This window comes from Gopherus evgoodei, chromosome 4 (genome assembly GCF_007399415.2).
Source record: "Gopherus evgoodei ecotype Sinaloan lineage chromosome 4, rGopEvg1_v1.p, whole genome shotgun sequence".
Classification (NCBI taxonomy): Eukaryota; Metazoa; Chordata; order Testudines; family Testudinidae; genus Gopherus; species Gopherus evgoodei.
Window position 1 is genome coordinate 139467994 of NC_044325.1, and position 21554 is coordinate 139489547.

Consider the following 21554-nt stretch of genomic DNA (forward strand, 5'->3'; position numbering starts at 1 on the left):
GCGGTGGGCGGAACTATTCGGCGCATGCGCCCTGAGTTCCGTCCTCTCTTTGTTCAGGGTTGGGCGCCATTTTGCGCGGCGGCTGAGTGGAGGCGCTGATTGGGTTTCGGGGGCCGGTGGCGGAGCCAATCAGAGCGGGACCCGAACCGGGGGAGCGAGGCACGGTGAGTGCGAGCAGCCAATATGGAGCCCCCGAGCGCCGGCCCTAGCGCCGGGATTGGCGGGGCCGAGTGACCAGTCAGGAGGCCGCTCGCAGGGCCGGCTGGCCGGGCACTGGGGGAGCGGAGGGACGGGGCTCGGCTGCTGGGCCTGGGACTGGCGCGCCGCGTGCGGAGGGCCCGGGACGGGGGGGGCAGCAGAGGCGCGAGCAGGGCCTGGGGTGGCCGCCCAGGCTGGAGGGGGTGGCCGGGGTCTGCCCTCGGGGGAGAGGGAGGCGAGCCGGCTCCGCGCTGTTCCGCCGGGTGGGGACTCTGCCCCGGGGAGCTCTGTGCAGCGAGAAGGGAGCCGCCACTGCGCGGGCCACGCCGGCTTCCCTGGCACATGGTCCTCGCGGTGTGCGAGGGCCCGGGCCACCCGTCCTCCCCCTTCGCGGAGCGGAGACCAGCGGCGTGTGCCCCCGCGGGGGAGAGCTACTGAGCAGGCTGCAGCCCGCTCCTGGGCGGGGGGAGCGGTCAGCGTCCACCCCCGGTGCAGCTGTGGCCAGTATGAGGGGCGCGACCCTGTGTGCATCCCGCCTCCCCCAGGGATTAGGAGCCTGTCTGCACCCCAGCCCCGACCCCACAGAGCAGCCCGGCCCACATGCCCCGTTCGCCGCGGAGAGCAGCTGTGCAGCTAAAAAGGCTCTGGTGAGCAGTTAGGAGTTTGTCTCTCCCTTCTCCATAGAGGGGCCTGCCATTTCCTTCCCCACTTCGGCGCTGAGCGCTCTGTGGGCTAAGAAAATCCTGCTGTCGGCAGCTCACCACAATCAAACGCTCATTCTAGTCCAGCTCAACTGGACTGAAAATCTCTAGATGCGTACACCGACTTGCAGGTTCCGTACGAGGCTAATAATGAAAACTGGTCTCCGTGTCTGCTTGGTAACTCAAGATGACTCTCCTGAGCTGTTATTTTTGGCTGAATTCTTTCTTTTGACTTTCACTGATGCACTTTGGGGAGAGTGGATGTGATTAGTCATGTATGTTCTTACTGAAGTACAGGATGGGGTATAACTGCTTTCATTTTTATACTTAAACCATGTGGACGCTAGAAACTTTTGCTGGTATGGTAATATCACTTATGTGTGGTTGGGTTTTTTCAAAGCAATATTTTTATATGGGCAAACGTCCTAGTGTAGATGTCATTATACTATCAAAATAACTTTTTGCCAGTATAGCTTATTTCACTCAGAGAACTGGCATATAAACTATACCAGCAACAGCATGCTTTTGCCAGCATAAACTGCATCTACGCTGGGAGGGTCTGCTGGTATAGTTATACCAACAAACTTATTTATAGTGTAAAAAGTACCTTAGTTTCAAGTTATACAGAATTTGTGACCAGTCAGACCAGCAGTTTGAAGGAGGAGCATGCAGCATAATACAGAATCATTATTTTTTAAAAATTCTGGTTTGAGAAAATTCTCTCTGTGCCTTCTTATGAGGCAACAAAATATTAAATGATTGTCTATGGACAAATAAACTGTATTTAAAAAACAAGACTACTTTTTTTTCCCCTCTGCTGCTTCCCCTCCTCAGTAGAACTTCTGTCCTCACCATTGATGGAGTCATGATCCTGCGTGGCTAAAATCTCATTCTCTTCTCTTATTCTGACCCCCAAAAAAGCTGAATTGAGAAGAAATTTCCCAGAACTTCAGGAGTGGAGGAAGGGGCCTGGCATTTGGGTCTTAGAGAGTATTCATGATTAATAGGTCTCTGCTTAAAGGTTGTTTGTAGAGTAGAGGAAATCAAGGAACTTCATGCTAGTATGTGCTTGGCTTACATGCTGTATAATACCTGCACTCACTGCTGAAATGCTGCCTTAAAGGATGTAATGTGGGAGCTGTTTCATGTGATACAGCACAAGCATTTAGTACAGAAGTGAAGAATACTGTATGCAGTTGAAAATAGAGGGAGAATTTTTGGTTTGGCAGAATGTAACTAACAACTAGAAATTAATTTTATCAGTATTAATGATTATACTCTTGCAAAATGTGATGGGATTTTTCGTGGCCATGTAATCAGGATTTCAGCATTACATTTTAAGCAGAAGACAGGTCTCTTAAAGGGACTTTAACATCACAGTGCCACTGGTCGTGTTGCCACCACCACTTCCTGCAATGTCGTGGATTTTCCTTAGTTTCCTATCCAAGATGCTGATTAAGCCTAGCCCTGTTTAGTTCAAGAGATCAGAAAAGCACATGGCTTGAGGTCGTCTGACTAAGCTGAACCCTTTAAAAGGCGAACATATCTATCCGCTGGGCTTTCTAAAATGCAACCATATTTATGTCTAGTTTTGAAATCAGTGCCCAAATTCACTCTTATTCTACTGGGCCATGAAAAACACTATTGACCCGAAGAAGATCAGAGTATCTTGAAAGCTTGTCTATTTCACCAACAGGAGTTGGCCACATAAAAGATATTACCTCACCCACCTTATGTCTCTAAATGGGCCAGGGACAGATAAAGTTACAGTTGCAGCACAGTGTTGTATCTTTCTGTGCTATGACTCAGATTTTTGTTCTGGTCAGAAGGGCTAGTTGTATTTCTGAATTCCAAACCAAGCTTTTGGTAGAGGGAATAAGCAAATCGTTACCACATTTAGGCCATGTAGTCTGTCTGCTGCATACTGTGCATTGTTTTTTTTTGTTGACGCATGTTGATTATATTCATTTGACTGAGCTAACAATCTTCGAAGTAATCAATCTATTTTGAAAGACGAGTAAATCAATGAAAAGCCTTTTTGCAATGGTCTTTATGATCAGTGCAAAACAATTAATGCGTATTTGGTTGCAAAGGTAAACATAAAGTCCAGGAATTACAGCATTTTTAAGTCTTTGGTGCAGTTTTAACTGAATCACATTACACATGTTGTAGCCATGTCTGTCCTAGGATATTAGTGAGACAAGGTGGGTGAGTTAATATGATTTATTGGACCAACTTCTGTTTGGTGAAAGAGACGAGTTTTTGAGCTTAAATAGAGCTCCTTCAGATCTGGGATCTAACAAGTTTCCAGACCTAAAGATGAGCTCTATGTAGCTCAAAAGCTTGTCTCTCTCGCTAACAGAAGTTGGTCCAATAAAAGATATTACCTCACTCACCTTGTCTTTTACATTACACAACCAGTTGAAGTCAGTGGCGGTGTGACTAAATCCTGTGCAGGTATCAAATCTAATTCCTTTATTTTTCTTTTTAAAGTTGATGAAAAATTTAGGTGGGCTTTGAACCTGGATTGCAGTGACTTGTTCAATAGTAGAGTAGAACAAATGCTTCATTACAAGCGAAGATCAGAATTCCTTCTTTGCTAATCAACTAGGAAAGGAAGAAATGGAGATGAGAATAAAGAGAGCTGTGGAATGAATGGTTTTACTTCAGCCTTTTCTCCCCTGTGCATTGGAGTGAGGGATCAGGAAAAGGAGAGATGGGAGAAGCCATCTGTTTTCAAGTTAAAAGAGAGGCAGGAAAAGAAATGGGGAAACTTCATTCCTAAGAGCACAGGGTATTTCAGTCCCTCTTGTTATATCAGTGTCTAACTGAAAATGTATGAAATTCTTGAGATGTAGCTTGGTGTTCAGGCGATGTTTACAGTGAACTTTTCAGCACTGCAATGTTTTATTTATTAATTAGTGTATGTTGTAGTAGTGCATTGAGGACCCAACTGAGATTGAGTCCCCATGTTTGAAGTGCTATCTATACACATAGTAAGATACAGTCCCTGGCCAAGAGTTTACAATCTAAATTGACAAGACAGACAAATGGTAGGAGAGGTGGAATAATTTGCCCAAGATCGGCAGCAGAACTGGGAATAGAACCCTGTTCTGAATCCCAGTCTGGTGCCCAAGCTGTTGGATGATGCTGCCTCTTTTTACACATGAGTTTTAGGAACATATTTAATTTTCACATTAAAATATATGGTCTCTTACTACAAATGAAAATGACACAGGGTAGGTCCTTTACTTGAAACAATGGTGTTCTGACTGTTAAGGCATGTCATCTAAATGTCATTAGATGGCTTGTTTTCCAGCTTCTATAAACTCATCCTGATCTTGAGCCACCGAAGCAGTAATGATGCATTTTTTATTGTCTTCTCAGATATCCAGACTGAGGTGTATTGGGCACAAGATTGGAACTGAGACACTATGGAGCAGTACACTGCAAACAGCAACAGTTCCACAGAACAGATTGTTGTGCAAGCTGGACAGATTCAGCAGCAGGTATGGAAAAATTATCTTAAAGGATGAGCTAGAGGTCCTGCTCTTTGCTCACAAGGCATATCGTGCTCTCTACAGTACGACCAGGCCATCAAGATGCTGCGTGAGCTTGACTGGATGCATGGCTGGTTGACTGTCTTATCCCTTGATCAGCAGTTATATTCTGTTATTGGAGTGTGCTTGAATATTAGCATTTCTAATTTATATTAAGTAAAATAATGGGAACAACTGATACATACAGTTCAAAGTTGAATTAGATTAGAGACTTTACCCTTTAATTCTGACACAAACAAAAATAGTAAAAATTTAGTGAAGATCCTAAATGAAACAAAATGTAAATTTCAGCACTTAATGTTCAGAAACAGTTGTTTATCTTCAAGGGTTGAAACAAGATGGTCCCTAGCGAATTTCTCCAGCTTTCCTTTAACAATCATGTTCATGTGAATCACTTTTTCTGCTCCCACTGAAAGATCAGGGTGAATGCAATAACACAGTAATTGCAACAAAAGCCTTTTGCTTTCTACTGATCAGTCTGTCATTTGCTGGACTGTTTGTCTGAATCATTCCTCCAAAAACTAACTTCTGGCTTGGGTACAATAATGTTCAGGCATGTAGAGTTGCTTTTATGAAAGTGTTAGACATGCTTTTAAAATATTGTCTTTACCTAGCCTCATATTGTGATACATTTTCAAGCTGGGTTATGTGGATTAGCTGTGTTCATCAAGCCTTATTTGCTTTTGTTTGGGACAGTGGAAGTGAGCTCTTTAGTTTGTTTCTGCTATGCACATGAGTGAGACAATATGAATCACACTTTAATTTAAAATAGCACTTTGTTGCTGGTTGTCAAGCAGTGTAAATACCAGACACATCAGGCTGGGCCCTACTTCCACTGTGGAAATTGACTTTGTCTTCAGTGGGAACAGCATGTGGCCCTTACAGAGACCATCATTAAGTTATTAAGAAAATAAATTGTGGAAAATGGAGAACCATGAATCTGATAGATGGCTAAAATCAGACGCTTTTGATTGGTAGATTAACATTTTGTAATCCTGTAACACTTTAAAGGAACTCTGCAAAAGGCAGTAGGACCAAACCTTGACCTAGTTTTAATTTCTTGTATTGGTTTTCAAAGTTAATGTAGTACTGCATATGTGGTGGTTGTTTTGAAAAGGAATCCTTGAATGCTGTTTTTAACAAAATGTGAATGGTCCAATCTTAATCTAATTCTCTGTGGATGGATGTCCATGTCTCACAAACCACTACTGCAACTGGCACTGATTATTTTTGGGAATGTCTCCTAAGAGGTTAGAGATAGGATGGGTCATTAGAGATTAAACTATTCTCTTCAGATTGCCCCTCAAGCATATGGGCTGGGTATGTAAAACTTACTTTGCTGCTGTCCATGCTGTACCTTTTCTGTTGGATAAAGGACTTCGGAGCCATTTATTTGAGAGTCGGGGTCTGACAGAACAACCGCACCTCTGTAATAACAAATATGCGCAATTAAAAGAAAAACACTTAAACATGGGATAATTTAAAGAACAATAGGAACTTCAAATTCTGAAAAATACCTTGACAGTGTTGTCTGCATTGTTTTGTTTTTTGCTGACTCCTGCCAATGAGCCTGCGTGGGGTTTGCTGATATTCCTTTCCTAAGATAATGTGAACGTGTTCAGCATTCCTTTGTTCCAAGAACAAGTGATAGGAGAACTGTAAGTTCTCCCTGTCCCATCAGTAAGGTTCTCTTGTCTTGAGCTCTGCATTTCCTTGTTGTTAAGTTTCAAGCTATTCCTGTTCCTGTTCCCAGCAGCAGGGTGGTGTCACTGCTGTCCAGTTGCAGACAGAGGCCCAGGTGGCAACCGCCTCAGGCCAGCAAGTCCAGACCCTCCAGGTAGTGGTGATCTCTCTAATTGTGTCTATGTGAGCACTGCATGAACTTCCCCATCGCCTCATCTCTAATGCTGTGTTTCTACCAGGGTTTGAAATAGAGACAGAATTAGTGGCAGTTTCATTGGTCTGTAGCAGCTGGGACATATGTTAATTGCAGTTTCATTCAGTAAAACAAATGAAGCGGTTAGAGCTGTTCGTTGGATTTAAAATGCATGCAGCCAAACCCTGATCCACTCAAAAAAACTCTCTGCTGGTGTGATTATGAAGATGAATTTTGGTAGAAATAGGAATGAAACAGGAGAAAATTACAACTTGCAGACAAGAGATAAAAGAAACCCCAGGACCTAGCTCAGAGATTCAGACCTTTCAGATTCAGTGCTGAGTGGGACTTTTTGTGTATTTTCTCTGTGGAAAGAAGCCAAAGTGGGGTTGAGGAGATAGTTTTTGATTCTAGTCAGAAAAAAAAATTGAGGATTTTCTCACCTTCTATAGGATTGAGATACTTACTGATTGCATATTTCTACTGTGACAACACAGCAGATCCATAAATTGCGTCTTAATTACTACCAAAACTCACCACCAGTTGGGAAGGGATGCAGGTTATTTCAAACCCTGATTTCTGTTCATGTGAAATGTTCCACATCTTACAAGCTTCATCTCATTGGTTTGTGTGGCAGCTCTTTAAAGAGATGAAAAAAACCTTGATGGTAGATGTTACAAGATTGATATAGCATTTTCTACCCATGTCTGGGGTCTTTGTGTGGGTGGATGGGCCTTCCTCTGTTCTTTGGAGAGAAAAAAAAGTTCTAGATGGTCAGAATGGTCCTGCGAATAATGAAGTATATGCAGTGGTTTCCTGATGTAAGCTAAAATGTGAAAGGGTGAGCTGGTAGAATTGGAGGCAATTGCTTGGTGCTCGATTGTAACACGGTCCTGTTGCTGAAAAGTTTGCTTTTCATCTCTTCTTTCTTGCTTGCATTTTAAAAATACATTAACAGAAATCCCGGTTTTATATTATCATTTTATTTCAATTTAAGCGTATCATGCTACTTACTTTTTGCTGCTTTGTGGTTGATGTATGCATGCTTGCATCTCTTTCACTATGTTGTAATGCATACTGTTCACTTCTCATTATTGAAAGTGGTTTTTATATGGTAGGAAGAGTGGGTGGAAGAGACTGAGTAGTAGGACTATCAGATGACTTAATGAAACCAGGATATCCTATGTGGGAGCTTGACTGCTTATACATACCTAGGGTTGCTGATGTGTGTGTCATTGTATAAGCCACTAATGCATTTCACCATATAGAAATCGGAGCTTTTTCCTTCAAGGGACCTTATTATTTTAGATAATTTCATAAAATGTTTACTGATGATAATTCAGTCACGGATTGGTCTCCTGCACTGTAATTAGTTGAAAGGTGGGGGATAGAAGTGTCAACAATGAGAGATCTGGAGGTAGAAGTCAGAGGTGACGGTCATTGGCCTTTGAAAGTCCTTGAATTTTCCATGATAACTGAAATTGGAGTTCGGTGATTGCTCTATTATACTCTTTCTTCCCTTCTACGAAATGTGTTAAGTGCAGTGAAGAATAATCCTGTTGTCAATTGCCTCCCACTCCAAGCTTAAGACCTAAAGATGCGGCTTTTTTTGAGCTCTTCGTCTGGCATATTATTTTGGTGCAAATGGCTTTCTTCCTTGCTAGATAAGCATAGCTGAATGGAGTTGTCCGTTGCCTTCCTTTCTCTCCCAGGCCTCTTCCCAAGGAATATTTCTAAAGGCTCTCATGCCTGATCTAGAAGCCTTCACCATTCCAGACTTGTTGGTCCACTTCATCCACTCTTTCTTTCTGAGCCATACTTTGTGCTGTTACAAGCACAACTTCCCTTTATGATCACAAGAAGATGCTCCAAGAACAATGCATGCCATAGCCATCTGGAAATTAAGATGCTATGAGAACGTAATTTCTTGAGCCCCACCTGCCAAGGTAGCTTTATATTGGAGTCATTACTCATTTGCATTGGTTTTCTTAATGAAATACAAAGACTTATTGTGGATTGTGAGCTCTTTTTTGAAAGGTTCCAGTTCTCAGGCTGTATATAGAGATAATCCCTGTCTATGTTAGTGTATGGACAATTGAGCCATATGTACTTTGTAAATATTGTTCATGCTTTATTGTATCTGGACTTTATGGTTTTGATTAGGGAGCAGCAGAAAAGGACAACTTACTAAATTCAGCAACACAAGATGGAGACACCTTTAGAAATGTTGTTTGTTGGAAGTTGTGGATAAAAACAATTTAGCAACTCTTATTTAGTTTTCATGGCCCTTCCACTGAAGTAAACAAACATTTAGCCATTAATATTTATCAATTTCACTTGAGGTTTTTTATCCTCTCCTTGTTTCATTGTTCTGTTTGTTGTTTCTTCTGTTCTCTAGGTCCAGGGTCAGCCATTAATGGTACAAGTAAGCGGAGGTCAGCTAATCACATCAACTGGCCAGCCGATCATGGTGCAAGCTGTGCCTGGGGGTCAGGGTCAGACCATCATGCAAGTCCCAGTTTCTGGTTCGCAAGGATTGCAGCAGGTCAGTATGCTCCAATTTCATTAATCATAATGGTCAAGGAATGACCTATGACTGTCACAGAGAAGATCATAAGCTACTGTAAATTGTCATTGCTTACTTGAAGTCAAGGGAGCCATGACAACTTATACCAGCTGAGGATCTACCCCAGTGAGCATTGTATGAACTACTGTGACAGTTCTTGAGGTGCCCAGGAATGAGTGTCACCTTGTTAACACTCCATCCCTCCAGTGAGTGGAAGAATTGAATGTGCTTAACGTGTGTCAGCTACCTGAGGCTTCCAGTCTTTTAGCCTCTAAATATTTTCCTCAGGACTATGCCAGTCCTTACTTTGCCTTATAGGTTAACAATAGGTGCACCCCAATCTCTGAGCCATTTTGAACTGTTCCCCCTATAGTGTGCTGCCCCTTATCCACTGAACCCTGATAGTTGTTCCAGGTAAGCTGTTCCTGAAAGGCAATTGTGTACGGCTTGAATGATTCGACCCAGTGTCAGCTCTTTGTATAATACTACAGCACAGAGTTGTATTTATAGTGATGACAATGCATGAATTTATTATCAAGGATTGAGTTTTAGAGATAGTGAGTAAACATCATGGAAACAGGTTATGTATAAAACCAAGTCATCACTCATTTCATAGAGATTAAACTTAATTTAACAAGCTAAAGTTCTGTCTTAAGAGAGTTTCTCACCCCAGATGTCTTCTGCAACATTTCAGCCAAGCCTGGTTGAGATCCCATTTTCATGAATGTAGATGCTCTGTCTGTTTACTTCCTCAGATAAAGTGTTTTTGCCTTCCTTTGTATGCCCCAAAGTTCATTGTCTGCTCCCAGAAACAGGACAGCCCCCTCTGGTTCTGTCTTCAGTGTCTTGTGTCCCTGTTGACTTTCCATTCCCCTGTTAACTTCATATATAAAAGGCATTTCCATTGTGTTGGCTTCCAGTGGTTAATTTATATTTGACAGAGAGATACTATTACCTCCTATCTTGAATAAACCAGTTTTTCTCTTTGATCAGTGACAGACTTCAAAACATATTTTCAATATGTGTACGCAGCTCCTTAAATGTCATTCGTACATATGTCATGGAATGATTATGAGGCTCAGTATGACACAAACTTTTTATTAGAGACCTCACATGCCATTCTTTACGGATACATACTATGAAAGCAGGTGCTAGGTATAGTGCATTTGTTAGGCTTTGCTGTTACATGATAGTGAACTCTTTGCCAACTGTAGCCCATGAGCCTCTGTGTCACAACCATATATTTAAAGTGAAGCTTCTTCTGTATTTCAAGTTTATTTCCAATGGATGCTGCAAATATACTCAGCACAGTCCCCTGAAATGCAGCCAGAGCTTTTTCTGGTTCTTGGCAGCTGTAACACACAGCAGTTCCATGCCTGTTCATGTGCTTGTCCCATAAAAATATGGAATTCCTTGACAGTGCTTCAAGACTAACATGAAGTTCAGTTATTCCAATGTATGAAGGCCTGAGGAGAATTTAAAACCTCTGGCTTCACAGAGAGTAATAGTACTGGATGGGATAGGATTATTTTTCAGAAATACACGTTGGATAGAACTGTCTGTTTAAAAGGTAGTATTTGGTTTTAGGCAAGGCTTTGATAAGTGTTCCTCAAGAACAAAGGGTAGAAAAGTTAAGCAACTCAAGCAAAAGATGTTCACCTCTGTATGTGCGGTCTGGTGGTTAGAGCATGGGGATTGTGTCTGGTGTCAAATAATTTTTGTCTGTGATGTGCCACTAACTTGCTGTGTTGATGGGCTTATTTAGTGACTTGTGAAATAGTTCAGCATACTTGACTGAAAGGCACTGTATATTAGGAAAACATGATTATCATTCCTCAGTGTAACATTCTTCTAATATACAGGCTGTATAAAGTAAGTGTGTAATTGGAATGTTCAGCAATGAGGGCTGACTATTCCAATTTATCCTGAGAGGTGTACCAAGGGGTGGGGGATGTGTGGAAAGTATCTGTTCTCTGCACGATTAGTCTTACGCTTTTGTAAATACCAGGGTACTTTTTATGTGCTTGATAATTAGCACTTGTAATACTTTACAGCTATCTTAATTAACCCTTAAAGTCCCATTTCTCCTGTGATTTGGGTATTATCCCTAGTCTCATGCTCAAGGCTAGTGTGTTTCTCTCTCTCTCTCCCTCTCTTATTATGCTGTATTTAGTAAACAGTGGAAAACTGATGGGGCGTGATGACATGAGCATGTATTATATTTGCTCCTTTCTGCTTAGTCTTATCCTCCCTTGCATCAGTGATTACTGTGTCACGGGGCAGGATTAAATTAAAACAAACTGTCTCCATTAAAAGAGGAAAGTTAGTGGGGGGTTTTCCCAATGGCCACAGTAGATGACTGTTGGAAGATGCTTTGATAATGCTGAGACCAAAGGGAAAAATCTAACAGGTTTAGTTAATGTTCCTTTCTGACTCTTTCTTCTACAGATTCAGTTGGTCCAGCCAGGCCAGATTCAGATTCAAGGTGGGCAGGCTGTGCAGGTACAGGGTCAACAGGGCCAGACCCAGCAGATCATTATTCAGCAGCCACAGACTGCAGTTACCGCTGGCCAGACACAGGTAATTTCACCAGCATGAAAGGGATTGTAATGGGCTTATAATAAGGGAGAAAATATTAGAAAGTTAGTATCCAGAACCATCTGATATTAAAATAAATAAATTTGTAACACATCAGCTTTTATGCTGTTCTTTTTTGCAAATAGCTTTGCTGGGGCAGAATAACTGTATGTGTCACTTAGTTTCACCAACTGGTTCTTATTTGTACATTATTTATTTGGGATTCCCTGAATGGGAATGTTTAAAATGAAAAATACTGTTGAATTTAACATTCCCCACCCCAAAAAATTGTAAACAGTTATAGTTACATTTAACTTTTGTGAAATCTTATTTATTTAGGAACAGTTTTGTTGTTGTTACTTGAGTATCCATTTAACATGGCGATTATGAAATATGAGACCTAGATCTTAAAAAAAAATAAAAAATACTTCCAGTATATTAAACATATTTGTGTATGTAGAACTGACCCTTTTAAACTCTGAGATGTCTCTTGTGAAGAACTCTGAAAAACCTGTGGTTGCTACTACTATTATGCAATAATATTACAAGAAGTGCTTGCTGTATCTACGGATTTGGTCATTTAATTTAGTTCCCCAGTTCTCTTGTTTCTTACAACAAATTTAAGTAAAAGTTTTGTATATATTTTAAGTATCTTTTAATCTCCAGTTGAAATTGGCGTGTAAATACACAATTCTCTTCTGAGTGTTAGTAATAAAGGAGTCTCACGTCCTCAGGTTCAATATGGGCATTAACAGGGATGGAAATCTTTAACTTCTCAGCAGTTTGTAATTTGTGATGTTCTTTGTTCCACTTAGACCCAGCAGCAGATAGCAGTTCAAGGGCAGCAGGTGGCACAGACAGCAGAAGGTCAGACCATTGTCTACCAGCCTGTTAATGCTGATGGAACCATTCTTCAACAAGGTATGAACTTTGACATATAAAGGACAGCACATTCTCGTAAGTTATAGTTGAAAGTTTCCAGAGAGACGCATGCCATTTAATTTCTTCTTGGCACCTTAGTGTTGAGGAACACCATCGTGACTGGAAGAGCAAAAGTTTTTGTTACTCTTCCTTCTGTCTGTCTTTAGAGCTGGAATTATAAGTTTTTACTACTCTTGACATCAGTAAGATTTTTTTTTTCCGATATGCCTTATATTGCTGGTAACAATGTGCTGTAACGGTTGTACAGGTACGAAGAGTTTTAAATGTACAAGTAAGTGCAGGAGATTTTTTTCACATTCATCATATAGATCAGGGGTCAGCAACCTTTCAGAAGTGGTGTGCCGAGTCTTCATTAATTCACTCTAATTTAAGGTTTTGCGTGCCAGTAATACATTAACATTTTTAGAAGGTCTCTTTCTATAAATCTATAATATAGAACTAAACTATTGTTGTATGTAAAGTAAATAAGGTTTTTAAAATGTTCAAGCAGCTTCATTTAAAATTAAAATAAAATGCAGAGCCCCCCGGACCAGTGGCCAGGACCCAGGTAGTGTGAGTGCCACTGAAAATCACCTCGTGTGCCACCTTCGGCACATGTGCCATAGGTTGCCTACCCCTGATATAGATTCACATTTGTAGAACTAACTTTTTAAATAGCTACAGAAATCCTTTTTCCCAGACCACAGTGAAGCAGATAAATTAACCCCCCGACACACCCCTTTTTTGCGGGGCTTGTTACTAGGAATCTGCAAATATAAATGTGCCTGCAAATAGGACAAAAGCTCTTTGGTGTAGAAAGTGCAAACGGGATTATGGAATAAGAATCACTTCTTCACTTTTAGGTTTAATGTTTAAATAAAATACGAGCTTTGGGTTCCTGATAGATAGTCAATGGAGAGTGCAAGCATTTACATTTCATTTTCGAGGTTTTGGAGAAAGGGCTTCGCATTTGGGCTGTGATTCCCATGGATATGACAAATGAACACTTTGAAAAGTTGAGTGCATTTGTATATTAAGGACAGATGATGGGATTTGGTTAATGGTTGCTTGTAACAGTTTTTTTGCCATCCTCTTGTATGTTATCCAAGAGTGAGTGAATGAAAATAGAAGTGGGACTAATTGTATTCCCTTCATTCTTTGTGTACGTTTTTGTTTTTTGTTTTGTGTTTTATTTTCTTAAAGTTACAGTCCCTGTTACAGGCATGATCACCATCCCAGCAGCCAGTTTGGCAGGAGCACAAATTGTCCAGGCGGGAGCCAACACCAATACAACTAGCAGTGGGCAAGGGACTGTAACTGTGACGCTACCAGTTGCTGGAAATGTGGTCAATTCAGGTGGAATGGTTATGGTATGTATGGAATTTCCAAATTCTTTTTCACTTTGTCATTTTACAAGTTATTTTAAGCTTACTATCTTCAAACTGCAGTTTGAGATTTATTTTAGTTTCACCTAATATATTCAGTCTTCTCAGAAATTTGTTGTAATTAGTACTTTCTGTTGGTTTAATATGGAGTTAAAATTGGAGTAAATAATTGTACTGTTGAATTTGTGTGGCGATTATTACATAGGTCATGCTTCCTCTTCTGATAACTCTCTCTTTAAAAAACTGGAATAAATAAATTGTAATGTTTAATCCAGGAGTAGTCCTAGCCATTTTGCTGGCAAGGGCAGAAAACATTTTCATTGCCTCCACCTGCCTGAGTGGCCGAACAAGAAAATACAAATCTCAAAGCCAACCCCAAAAAAACCGCCAGCCAGCCAATCAGAAGATAGCATGCATGCCCGCATGCACACACACAGAAGAGGTACAGGGTCCCCTAGAAGTTGGCCACTTTACTCATCTGGCTGTAGATCCAGCCCTGGTTTAATCTCTGTGGGGTGTTATTACATAGGTCATGGTTCCTCTCCCACATAATTTTATTATCGAATTCAAAGAAGTTCAAAATTTTAATTTAAAGAAACTTTTATTAGAGATACTTACAAATTTGAAGAGTTCAAGCAAAAACTTGCTATTCTTCAGTATTCCGTAGATGTTTTTTTCTGGTAAATAAGGGCTTTGTTCTGCTCATGTTCATACTACATTTGTAGTGAGATTCCCTCTTGGCTATTGTTTTACTGTTCAACTCCATTTAGATGGCAGCAGACATTTTATGAATAGCACTTGTTTAATAAACATACGGAAATAGACAAGTAGAACATGCACTAATAAAAGACCAATAGAAGAGATGAGTATATAATACATTACATTGTATAGGAATATGAATTGCTTGGAGCACTAGGTATTGTGTAGCTTTTTTTTTTTTTTTTTTAAATCTGGTTATTTAGGAATTTGAACAGGTTTTCATATCATTGTTGTGTAAATGTCCGATATAAAACAATCAGTACAAAAGTGAACATTTGTTTAGAGACTCTTTACACAGTAATATAATTTATTTACATTTAGCCTTTTATACAAACAAAATATCAGAAACATTGGCAATATGTAACTACAGTTTGTTGAATTGTGTGCAGTTGACTTTGATACTCCATCACTTTGAAGCAGACACAGTTGTTCAGACAATACATCTTTTCAGTTACTTCTGCATTAATATTTTTGGACTGATCGTATCTCCTTTTGTGTATGTAGCATCTGCTGTGAACCATATGCATCTGAGTGTGTTCTTCTTTACACAGATGGTACCAGGGGCTGGATCAGTACCAGCTATTCAGAGGATTCCATTGCCAGGGGCAGAGATGCTTGAAGAGGAGCCCCTCTATGTAAATGCCAAGCAGTACCATCGAATCCTGAAGAGGAGGCAGGCACGAGCCAAGCTGGAAGCTGAGGGGAAAATCCCCAAAGAGAGGAGAGTGAGTATATAACCCACGGTTACTTTTTAGGCATGGTGTGGAGGAATGACGTTGCATTATAATGGTATAGAAGACATTTTGGGTGACATGGAGACAATTGGAATTGATTCTAATAGACTTCTTCCTACCTTGTGCAACATGCTTGCGTCTGTCTCACTGATGGGTATTTCTTGTCACACTTTATCTTTTGACAGACATCAGAGCCATTTTTGAGTCCATGTGTTGAAATCCTACTTACTTCCTTGGCTCTTAATTGTTGAAAGTATATGTGGTTGTATTGTAACTGGCGAGTACACTGACTTTCCTCAAAGGCATTCTTTGTTTTTCATTAGAAGGAATTGGTTCTGAGTGCTCAATTAACTGCAGCAATAATACCGTGCTGGAAAGTATCGAATGACTTGTGACTATTCTTTTTCCTATTGTTACAGAAATACTTGCATGAGTCTAGACATCGTCATGCCATGGCTAGGAAACGGGGAGAAGGTGGACGTTTTTTCTCACCGAAGGAAAAGGATATGCAGGTGAGCAAAACCTTTGCTTCCAGCTATGTTCTTTGTATGGCTGAAATTTGCACATGCCTTCTGAGTAGCCCTCAGAAAAACACATTTAAGGGCTGTAATTTTTCTGCAGCTTTCCTGACTTTGTTGGCTAAGCCCCTGGCCTTTGTCCTCTTTCCCCAATCCTTATTTCAGGCTTTTTGTGGAAAGTCTCCTACCTCCTCACTGTATTGAACAGGCCCTCAAGTAGCTAGGCCATAGTAATCTTAATATAAACCTGTATTCAGCTTTGTTTTATAAATGGAGAGGAAATGTAATAGCTCTGTTTGCCTGTACAGAAAGGTGCAGTCAGCTGCTCCTCTTTATCTACTGCCTCAAGATGGTAGTGAAAGGTGGATGAAAGTCAGTGAGCACACGCAGTTTGAAATTCAGAAGTGGGCATGCTTGGATCTTTTTATTTTTAAAAGTAACTTGAATATTTCACACTGTTTTAAATGAAGTGAAAGGAACCAGGAGAGGCTTTCAGAGAAGTGAATATAATGGGATAGAAAACACCGTTGCCTTTTACAATGTTGAGGTAGCAGTGTATCTTTAACCTAAGAGATCCGTTCTCTTTAGGGATAAGATACTTCTTTCTTTAGTCCATATCAACTCCTCCCAAGTAAAGATTCCCAACTATGTCTAATATATGATTGGCTTGAGTTGTGAGCTGTTGTCAAAGAACAGAGCTGGTTTGCTTGAAATTCATTTAATTTAGTGCTGTAGTCTGGAATGTGCTGTTTAAAAGTCATAATTCTCTGTTGTGTGATACAGCATTCTTGTCATCTGTAAATTTATGCCTCTTCTATCCTGGTGTCCCCTGCAAATGTGGGGAAAGTGTTTGTAGTAGAGAGAGGATAAATTTTCCTGGGGTGGAATGAGTAATGAATGCTGTCAACATTTTAAACTTAAAGGGCTGTAGATGTTACTCCTTAAGGGAGAGGAGAGACATGATTTAAGCTGTTATTCCTTAAGGAAGGAGAGCCTTAAATTATCTCTTTACTCCCAGGAACTAAAACTTCACTTGTTCCTGTGAATTAGAATCCCACATTCTAACTCCGTGGATTTCAACCTGTGGTCCGTGGACCCCTGGGGGTCTGCAGACTAAGATTTCCAAAGGGTTCTGCACCTCCATTTGACATTTTTTAGGGGTCCACAAATGGAAAAAGTTTGAAAACCACTGTTCTATCTGCATGCTGCATTTGTGTTCACCAGCTTTCTAAAGCAGTTTGAAGGTACAGCATCATTTGGCTTTGATTATTGAAGATATTGGCAGCTCTCGCACCTGTCTAACTATGGCAATAAAAGGTTGTTTGGCAAAGCTACTTTTGTCTTCTAAGGTTAGTTATCTTTTCCCAATCACGTGGTCTTGCATTTGCTACCAGAGATGAGCTGTTTGATTGGAAGAGTCTTGTAGAGTTAGTTTCTTAACCTATAGGTTTTATGTACCAGCGCCTCAGCTGGTGTAAACTGGGTTAGCTCCATTGAAGTCAGTGAAACAACACTTGTTTATGCTAAGCTGACTTTCTATCTCAGTAACTCTTTGTATATAATTTTTTTCCTTTTGGATAAAGGGAGATATTTGCCCTCGAGGATTGGCTGCTGTAGAAGAAGTACTTTGCTGTAAGGAAAATACTTCAGGGTCACACTATTGTTTGTCTTTTGTATCTACAGGATCCAACTCAGGCAAATGAAGAAGCAATGACACAGATGATCAGAGTATCCTAACCACTGTCTGAAGGAAAAAGTAACTGAACAAGTTTCCTGTCCCTCTGCAAGCGTGTCCTATCTTACCAGTGTATCAAGCAAACCTTCCAATGGGACAATGGACAATCACCATATCTTAGCCTACCCTTTTCTATACAACAAGAACCACCTTTCCAGTAAGTGGTTTGTTTGAGATTTTAACTGCAGTGGACTCAGCAAATAGAAATTGTAGGGACCTTCTCGGTATACTCGTGTAATTCAATGCAGGGGTTTGAAAGTCTGACAGCTCATGCCTTTTACATTTCTTGAATTAAGGTTGGCCAGCTGACACAGTGATTAGCAATAACTCTGGCATGCTGAAGCAGGGCTAACTGAGATCATAGAGAGCCATGGCCCTTCTGCAGAGGAGTAATCCAGTTTGTAGCAACCAGAGCAAACTTGGCTACACCACAGTGCTTTGTTTTCCCAGTGGAGTTTTATTGTTTATAGACACTCCTCACAGCTTTGGACTTCATTTATTAACAGCTGAACTGTTCACTTGTGGTTACATTTGTCCTTCTGGAACTGTGTAACAGAACAGGAAGAGGTTCTCTAAGCTCCATCCTGTAAAAGTAAACAGCAAGCTCATTCTGGGAAAAGTTCAACCATCTTGTCAAGTTGTTGTGAATATTGCAAAACCTTTACAAGAATTGAAATATGGTATATCTGTTCCAAGGAGTAAGATGGGAGTGGCTCATTGACACAGAGCTCAGAGTTAAGTAGGGAAAACAACCTTGGCCCTGGTGGCATGTTGCTTGCAGTGGATGCATTGAAAGGAGAAATCCAGCTGCTGGGAAAATGATGAAAAGGTTTGAGATTCTCTTCTGAAAGAAGTTCAGTGTCTGTTTTTACTCTGCCAGTGCAGAACTTGGTTGCTTCAAAAGAGATGAAATCTGGAACCTCAGAATGGAGGGACTGACTATCTCCCAGTGTGGCTGACTGAGTATGTTTTAAATTGCAGATGGTTCTGTACAGAGCTTTGACCTTATTCAAGGCAAAGGATGGCTGCATCACAACTTGCATCACAACTGGAGCAGAGGCCAGCTCAATTTGGTGCATCCTGGTCTAGCTCAAAGACTATTTATGTAGGGAGGGCAAACATTGATGATCCCTTCAAGCTTTTTATGAAATGTCCTCTTTTATAAACATGGCACTTAGAGAATGAAGGAGGAATGTTTGCTTTTTTTTTTTTTTTTTTTTTTTTAATGTAGGATCCCTTTTTTTGTGACTTCTTTATATGGGCATCTGTTGAATACCTTGTGGTTAGCCACTATCGGATTCCGAACTTGGTCCATCATCCTGGCTTTGAAATTTGGCAATGGGATCTGAGGTTTCTATAGCCTTCTAGCAAGTCATATTTAGCTGCCTATTTCCACCCTTACCTCATCCGCACTTAAGATGATCCCCTTTGCACATCTAGGGTGCTACTGTTTCCAATTTTTGCATGCTCTGTGTTTTAAATCTTAAGACTCTTATTGGGTCACCAGAATTAAGTGTGATGGGTGAACCTGAATGATGAAAGCAGTGGAGAGGAGAGTCTTCATGGTGAAGTAGTGAGGAAGGTGATTTGGAAAGGCTAGTTAAATTTCGGGGAGGGGGGGGGGGTCTATCTTAAGGTAACACAGCAAGCGCAGTTGTTTGGAGAATATGCCCTTTACCATCTCAAATCATGAACAGGAGGAACGCTCAAAGTAACAATTTAGTTGTGTAAACTGGAGGAAGAAAATTGGGTGGCAAACAAGGTGAGGGAGGGGTGAACAATGCCACCAGAAGACCCCTTTTCTTTGGATAAAAGGATACTAAACCTAAAATAGTAAACAGGTGAGAGAGAATCAAAGAGAGAAACAGAAAAGGTGGAAATGATTTATTTCAATTTGGCAGCAGTCAACCTGGAGTGAGAGACTGCCTGACCAGATGCCAAGAGAACTGGACGACTTGGGCCAGCCATTTAGGAAGGTTCCCAAATTTCAGCCAATGAAAATATAGGAAAGGAATTGCTATGTTGGGATTTGTCCTTGGGCATGTAGATTATATTCTGTAATTAAAGATGATCATCTTTCCTGCCTAGTTCAGTGTCTCCCCCTCCCCACTACCCCCCATGGTTGACATGAACTAAAATTTGCAAGGAGCTGTGTGCGTTGGTGACATTCACAGTTAAGGGGTGACATGGAACCCTAGTTTCAATTAATGACATGCAAATAAAGAAATAAATTATTTTTGTATTTTGTCTTAGGTTGTATTTGTTACCTACAATTTTGCATTTTATTTTTTTTTTATTATTCAAAAACATTAGTTTGCCCCTTATGTCTTTGGCATCTCTGGTTGGTTGCTCTGTCTTAATATATTTTGGCCAATTAGAGTATGGTGCTTTTTTTCTTCACATGAAACCCTTGCTTAACATTTTTTGTTGTGTCCCCTTTTTCAGGAATATCAAACTCTTTCCTAGTGAAGGAGCAGTAAATATTTTGCTTTGTTTGAATGAACACATTATTGTAAATACTTTTTTTAAGAGCATTTGTACATTTTGTCAATCTGGGTTACTGATGCATGCTGGGAGGTGGGAAGAGTAGTTCCATTCTGGATTAAGGGAGCCTCTCAGTCTTTCTACTTTCATTTTACAACCAATTTCTATCCCAGAGAATCTTCTCTGAAAGTTGGGAAGTTAGGGGAATGGAGGTTGTTGGTCTGACATCTTGTATCTGAGTAATTAGCCCCAGTGTTTGTTTTCTTTTAAGAACTTATACAACTCTTCACAAAACATCTAGAACTTCTTCCAGCTAGCCCCTCCCCCAAATAAATTCTCTGAGCCATAGTTGTAGGAGGTGTATAAAGACCTATGCATTTGTGCTACATGGAGCGTTCTTGTAGGTAAGTTTTTATACAGTGGTGTGAAAGCCTGGGTGTTAGTGTCATACCTTTTCTTTGTTTTGGTTTTCCTGTATTCAGTGACAAACTTCTGAAGGCCTTTGTTTGCTCAGTGAGGTTGAAGATCTCAGCACCATGTTACAAAAAGATTCGAAGCTCTTTTTACAAATAAATTATAAAACTGGAGATGCTGTGAGATAAAAGCCTGTAGTAAGTGGATGTGAGAACTCTAGCTTGTGTATTGGCTAGATTTGGACATAAATTCCAAATGGGGCGCACAGTACAGTAGAACAGATCAAGATAAAAGAAATAATGATGGGTATGAGGAGAACTTGATGCTTGTTCGGTTGACCCCTAAAGCACTGGAGCATTGAACCTATCAAACCCAGTTTTATACAAATGTAGAGTGGGGTGTGAGAAATATGATCCCTAAGTGATGCAAAATAGTTTTTCAAAGGCTTTTGCATGTTAAAAAAGTCAATTTCTTACTCTGTGAATGGGGGGCGGGTTATGGAGATTTGTGTAACGTAAGGCAATGTTTGTAAATAGTTCAAAAGTTTATAATTTTTTTATATGATGCATTTTTTTCAAGTGTATTTTGTCTTTAATAGATGCAATTGTAAGTACTGTGTACACTATCCACCGAATAAAAAATTTATAAACGCTGAGCTCCTGGTTTTTGCTTTCTTTCTTATCTTTAAACTTTTCTGTTGAGCAGTTGCAGGGCAGTTGGAAGGACTTTGTCTCTTTCTTCTGCACTGCACATCCCCAAAAAAGTTCTGGCCCTGTTCACAGCATCGATAAACAGGTGGCCTTCCTGTAGGGTGACGTGCCATATTGATGAAGGCCAGACTGTACACCAGGGGCCTGTGAGCAAGCTGTGGGTGACTACACCTTCAGGCAGCCAGTCTCCCTGTAGCATGGCCTGCGGCCATGAAAGACAATTGGACTGTGCCTGTACAGTCTTGTTTGATTGATTTTTGATGGAGGGGGAGGGGGATGTCTGTGTGTTGGGAGCTTCCTGCAGGATGGGGAAGACCATGAGGGAGCAGGAAGTAGAGGACGTTCCCTTATTCTTCCCTCTCTTGTCTCATTCTCAAGCAGAATAAGAACTTTCAGCTGACAAGGGTGGTGCCTTG

At 40.7% G+C, this 21554-nt stretch overlaps 1 protein-coding gene across 8 annotated transcripts; it reads left to right on the plus strand.

Annotated features, from left to right (window-relative positions):
* Positions 1–32: 32 nt before the first annotated feature.
* Positions 33–21083, plus strand: NFYA (nuclear transcription factor Y subunit alpha). Of its 8 annotated transcripts, none has more exons than XM_030561388.1 (10): positions 33–164; positions 4287–4408; positions 6213–6299; positions 8734–8880; positions 11350–11481; positions 12294–12399; positions 13603–13769; positions 15095–15268; positions 15697–15789; positions 17479–21083. In XM_030561388.1, the coding sequence occupies exons 2-10, from the start codon at positions 4334–4336 to the stop codon at positions 17530–17532; spliced, it is 1035 nt and encodes a 344-aa protein (XP_030417248.1). In that variant the 5' UTR covers positions 33–164; positions 4287–4333; the 3' UTR covers positions 17533–21083. The 8 variants fall into 8 exon arrangements, with proteins under 8 accessions (XP_030417248.1, XP_030417254.1, XP_030417253.1 ...); XM_030561394.1 differs by having other exon boundaries at positions 13621–13769; XM_030561393.1 differs by having other exon boundaries at positions 6213–6296.
* Positions 21084–21554: the final 471 nt, after the last annotated feature.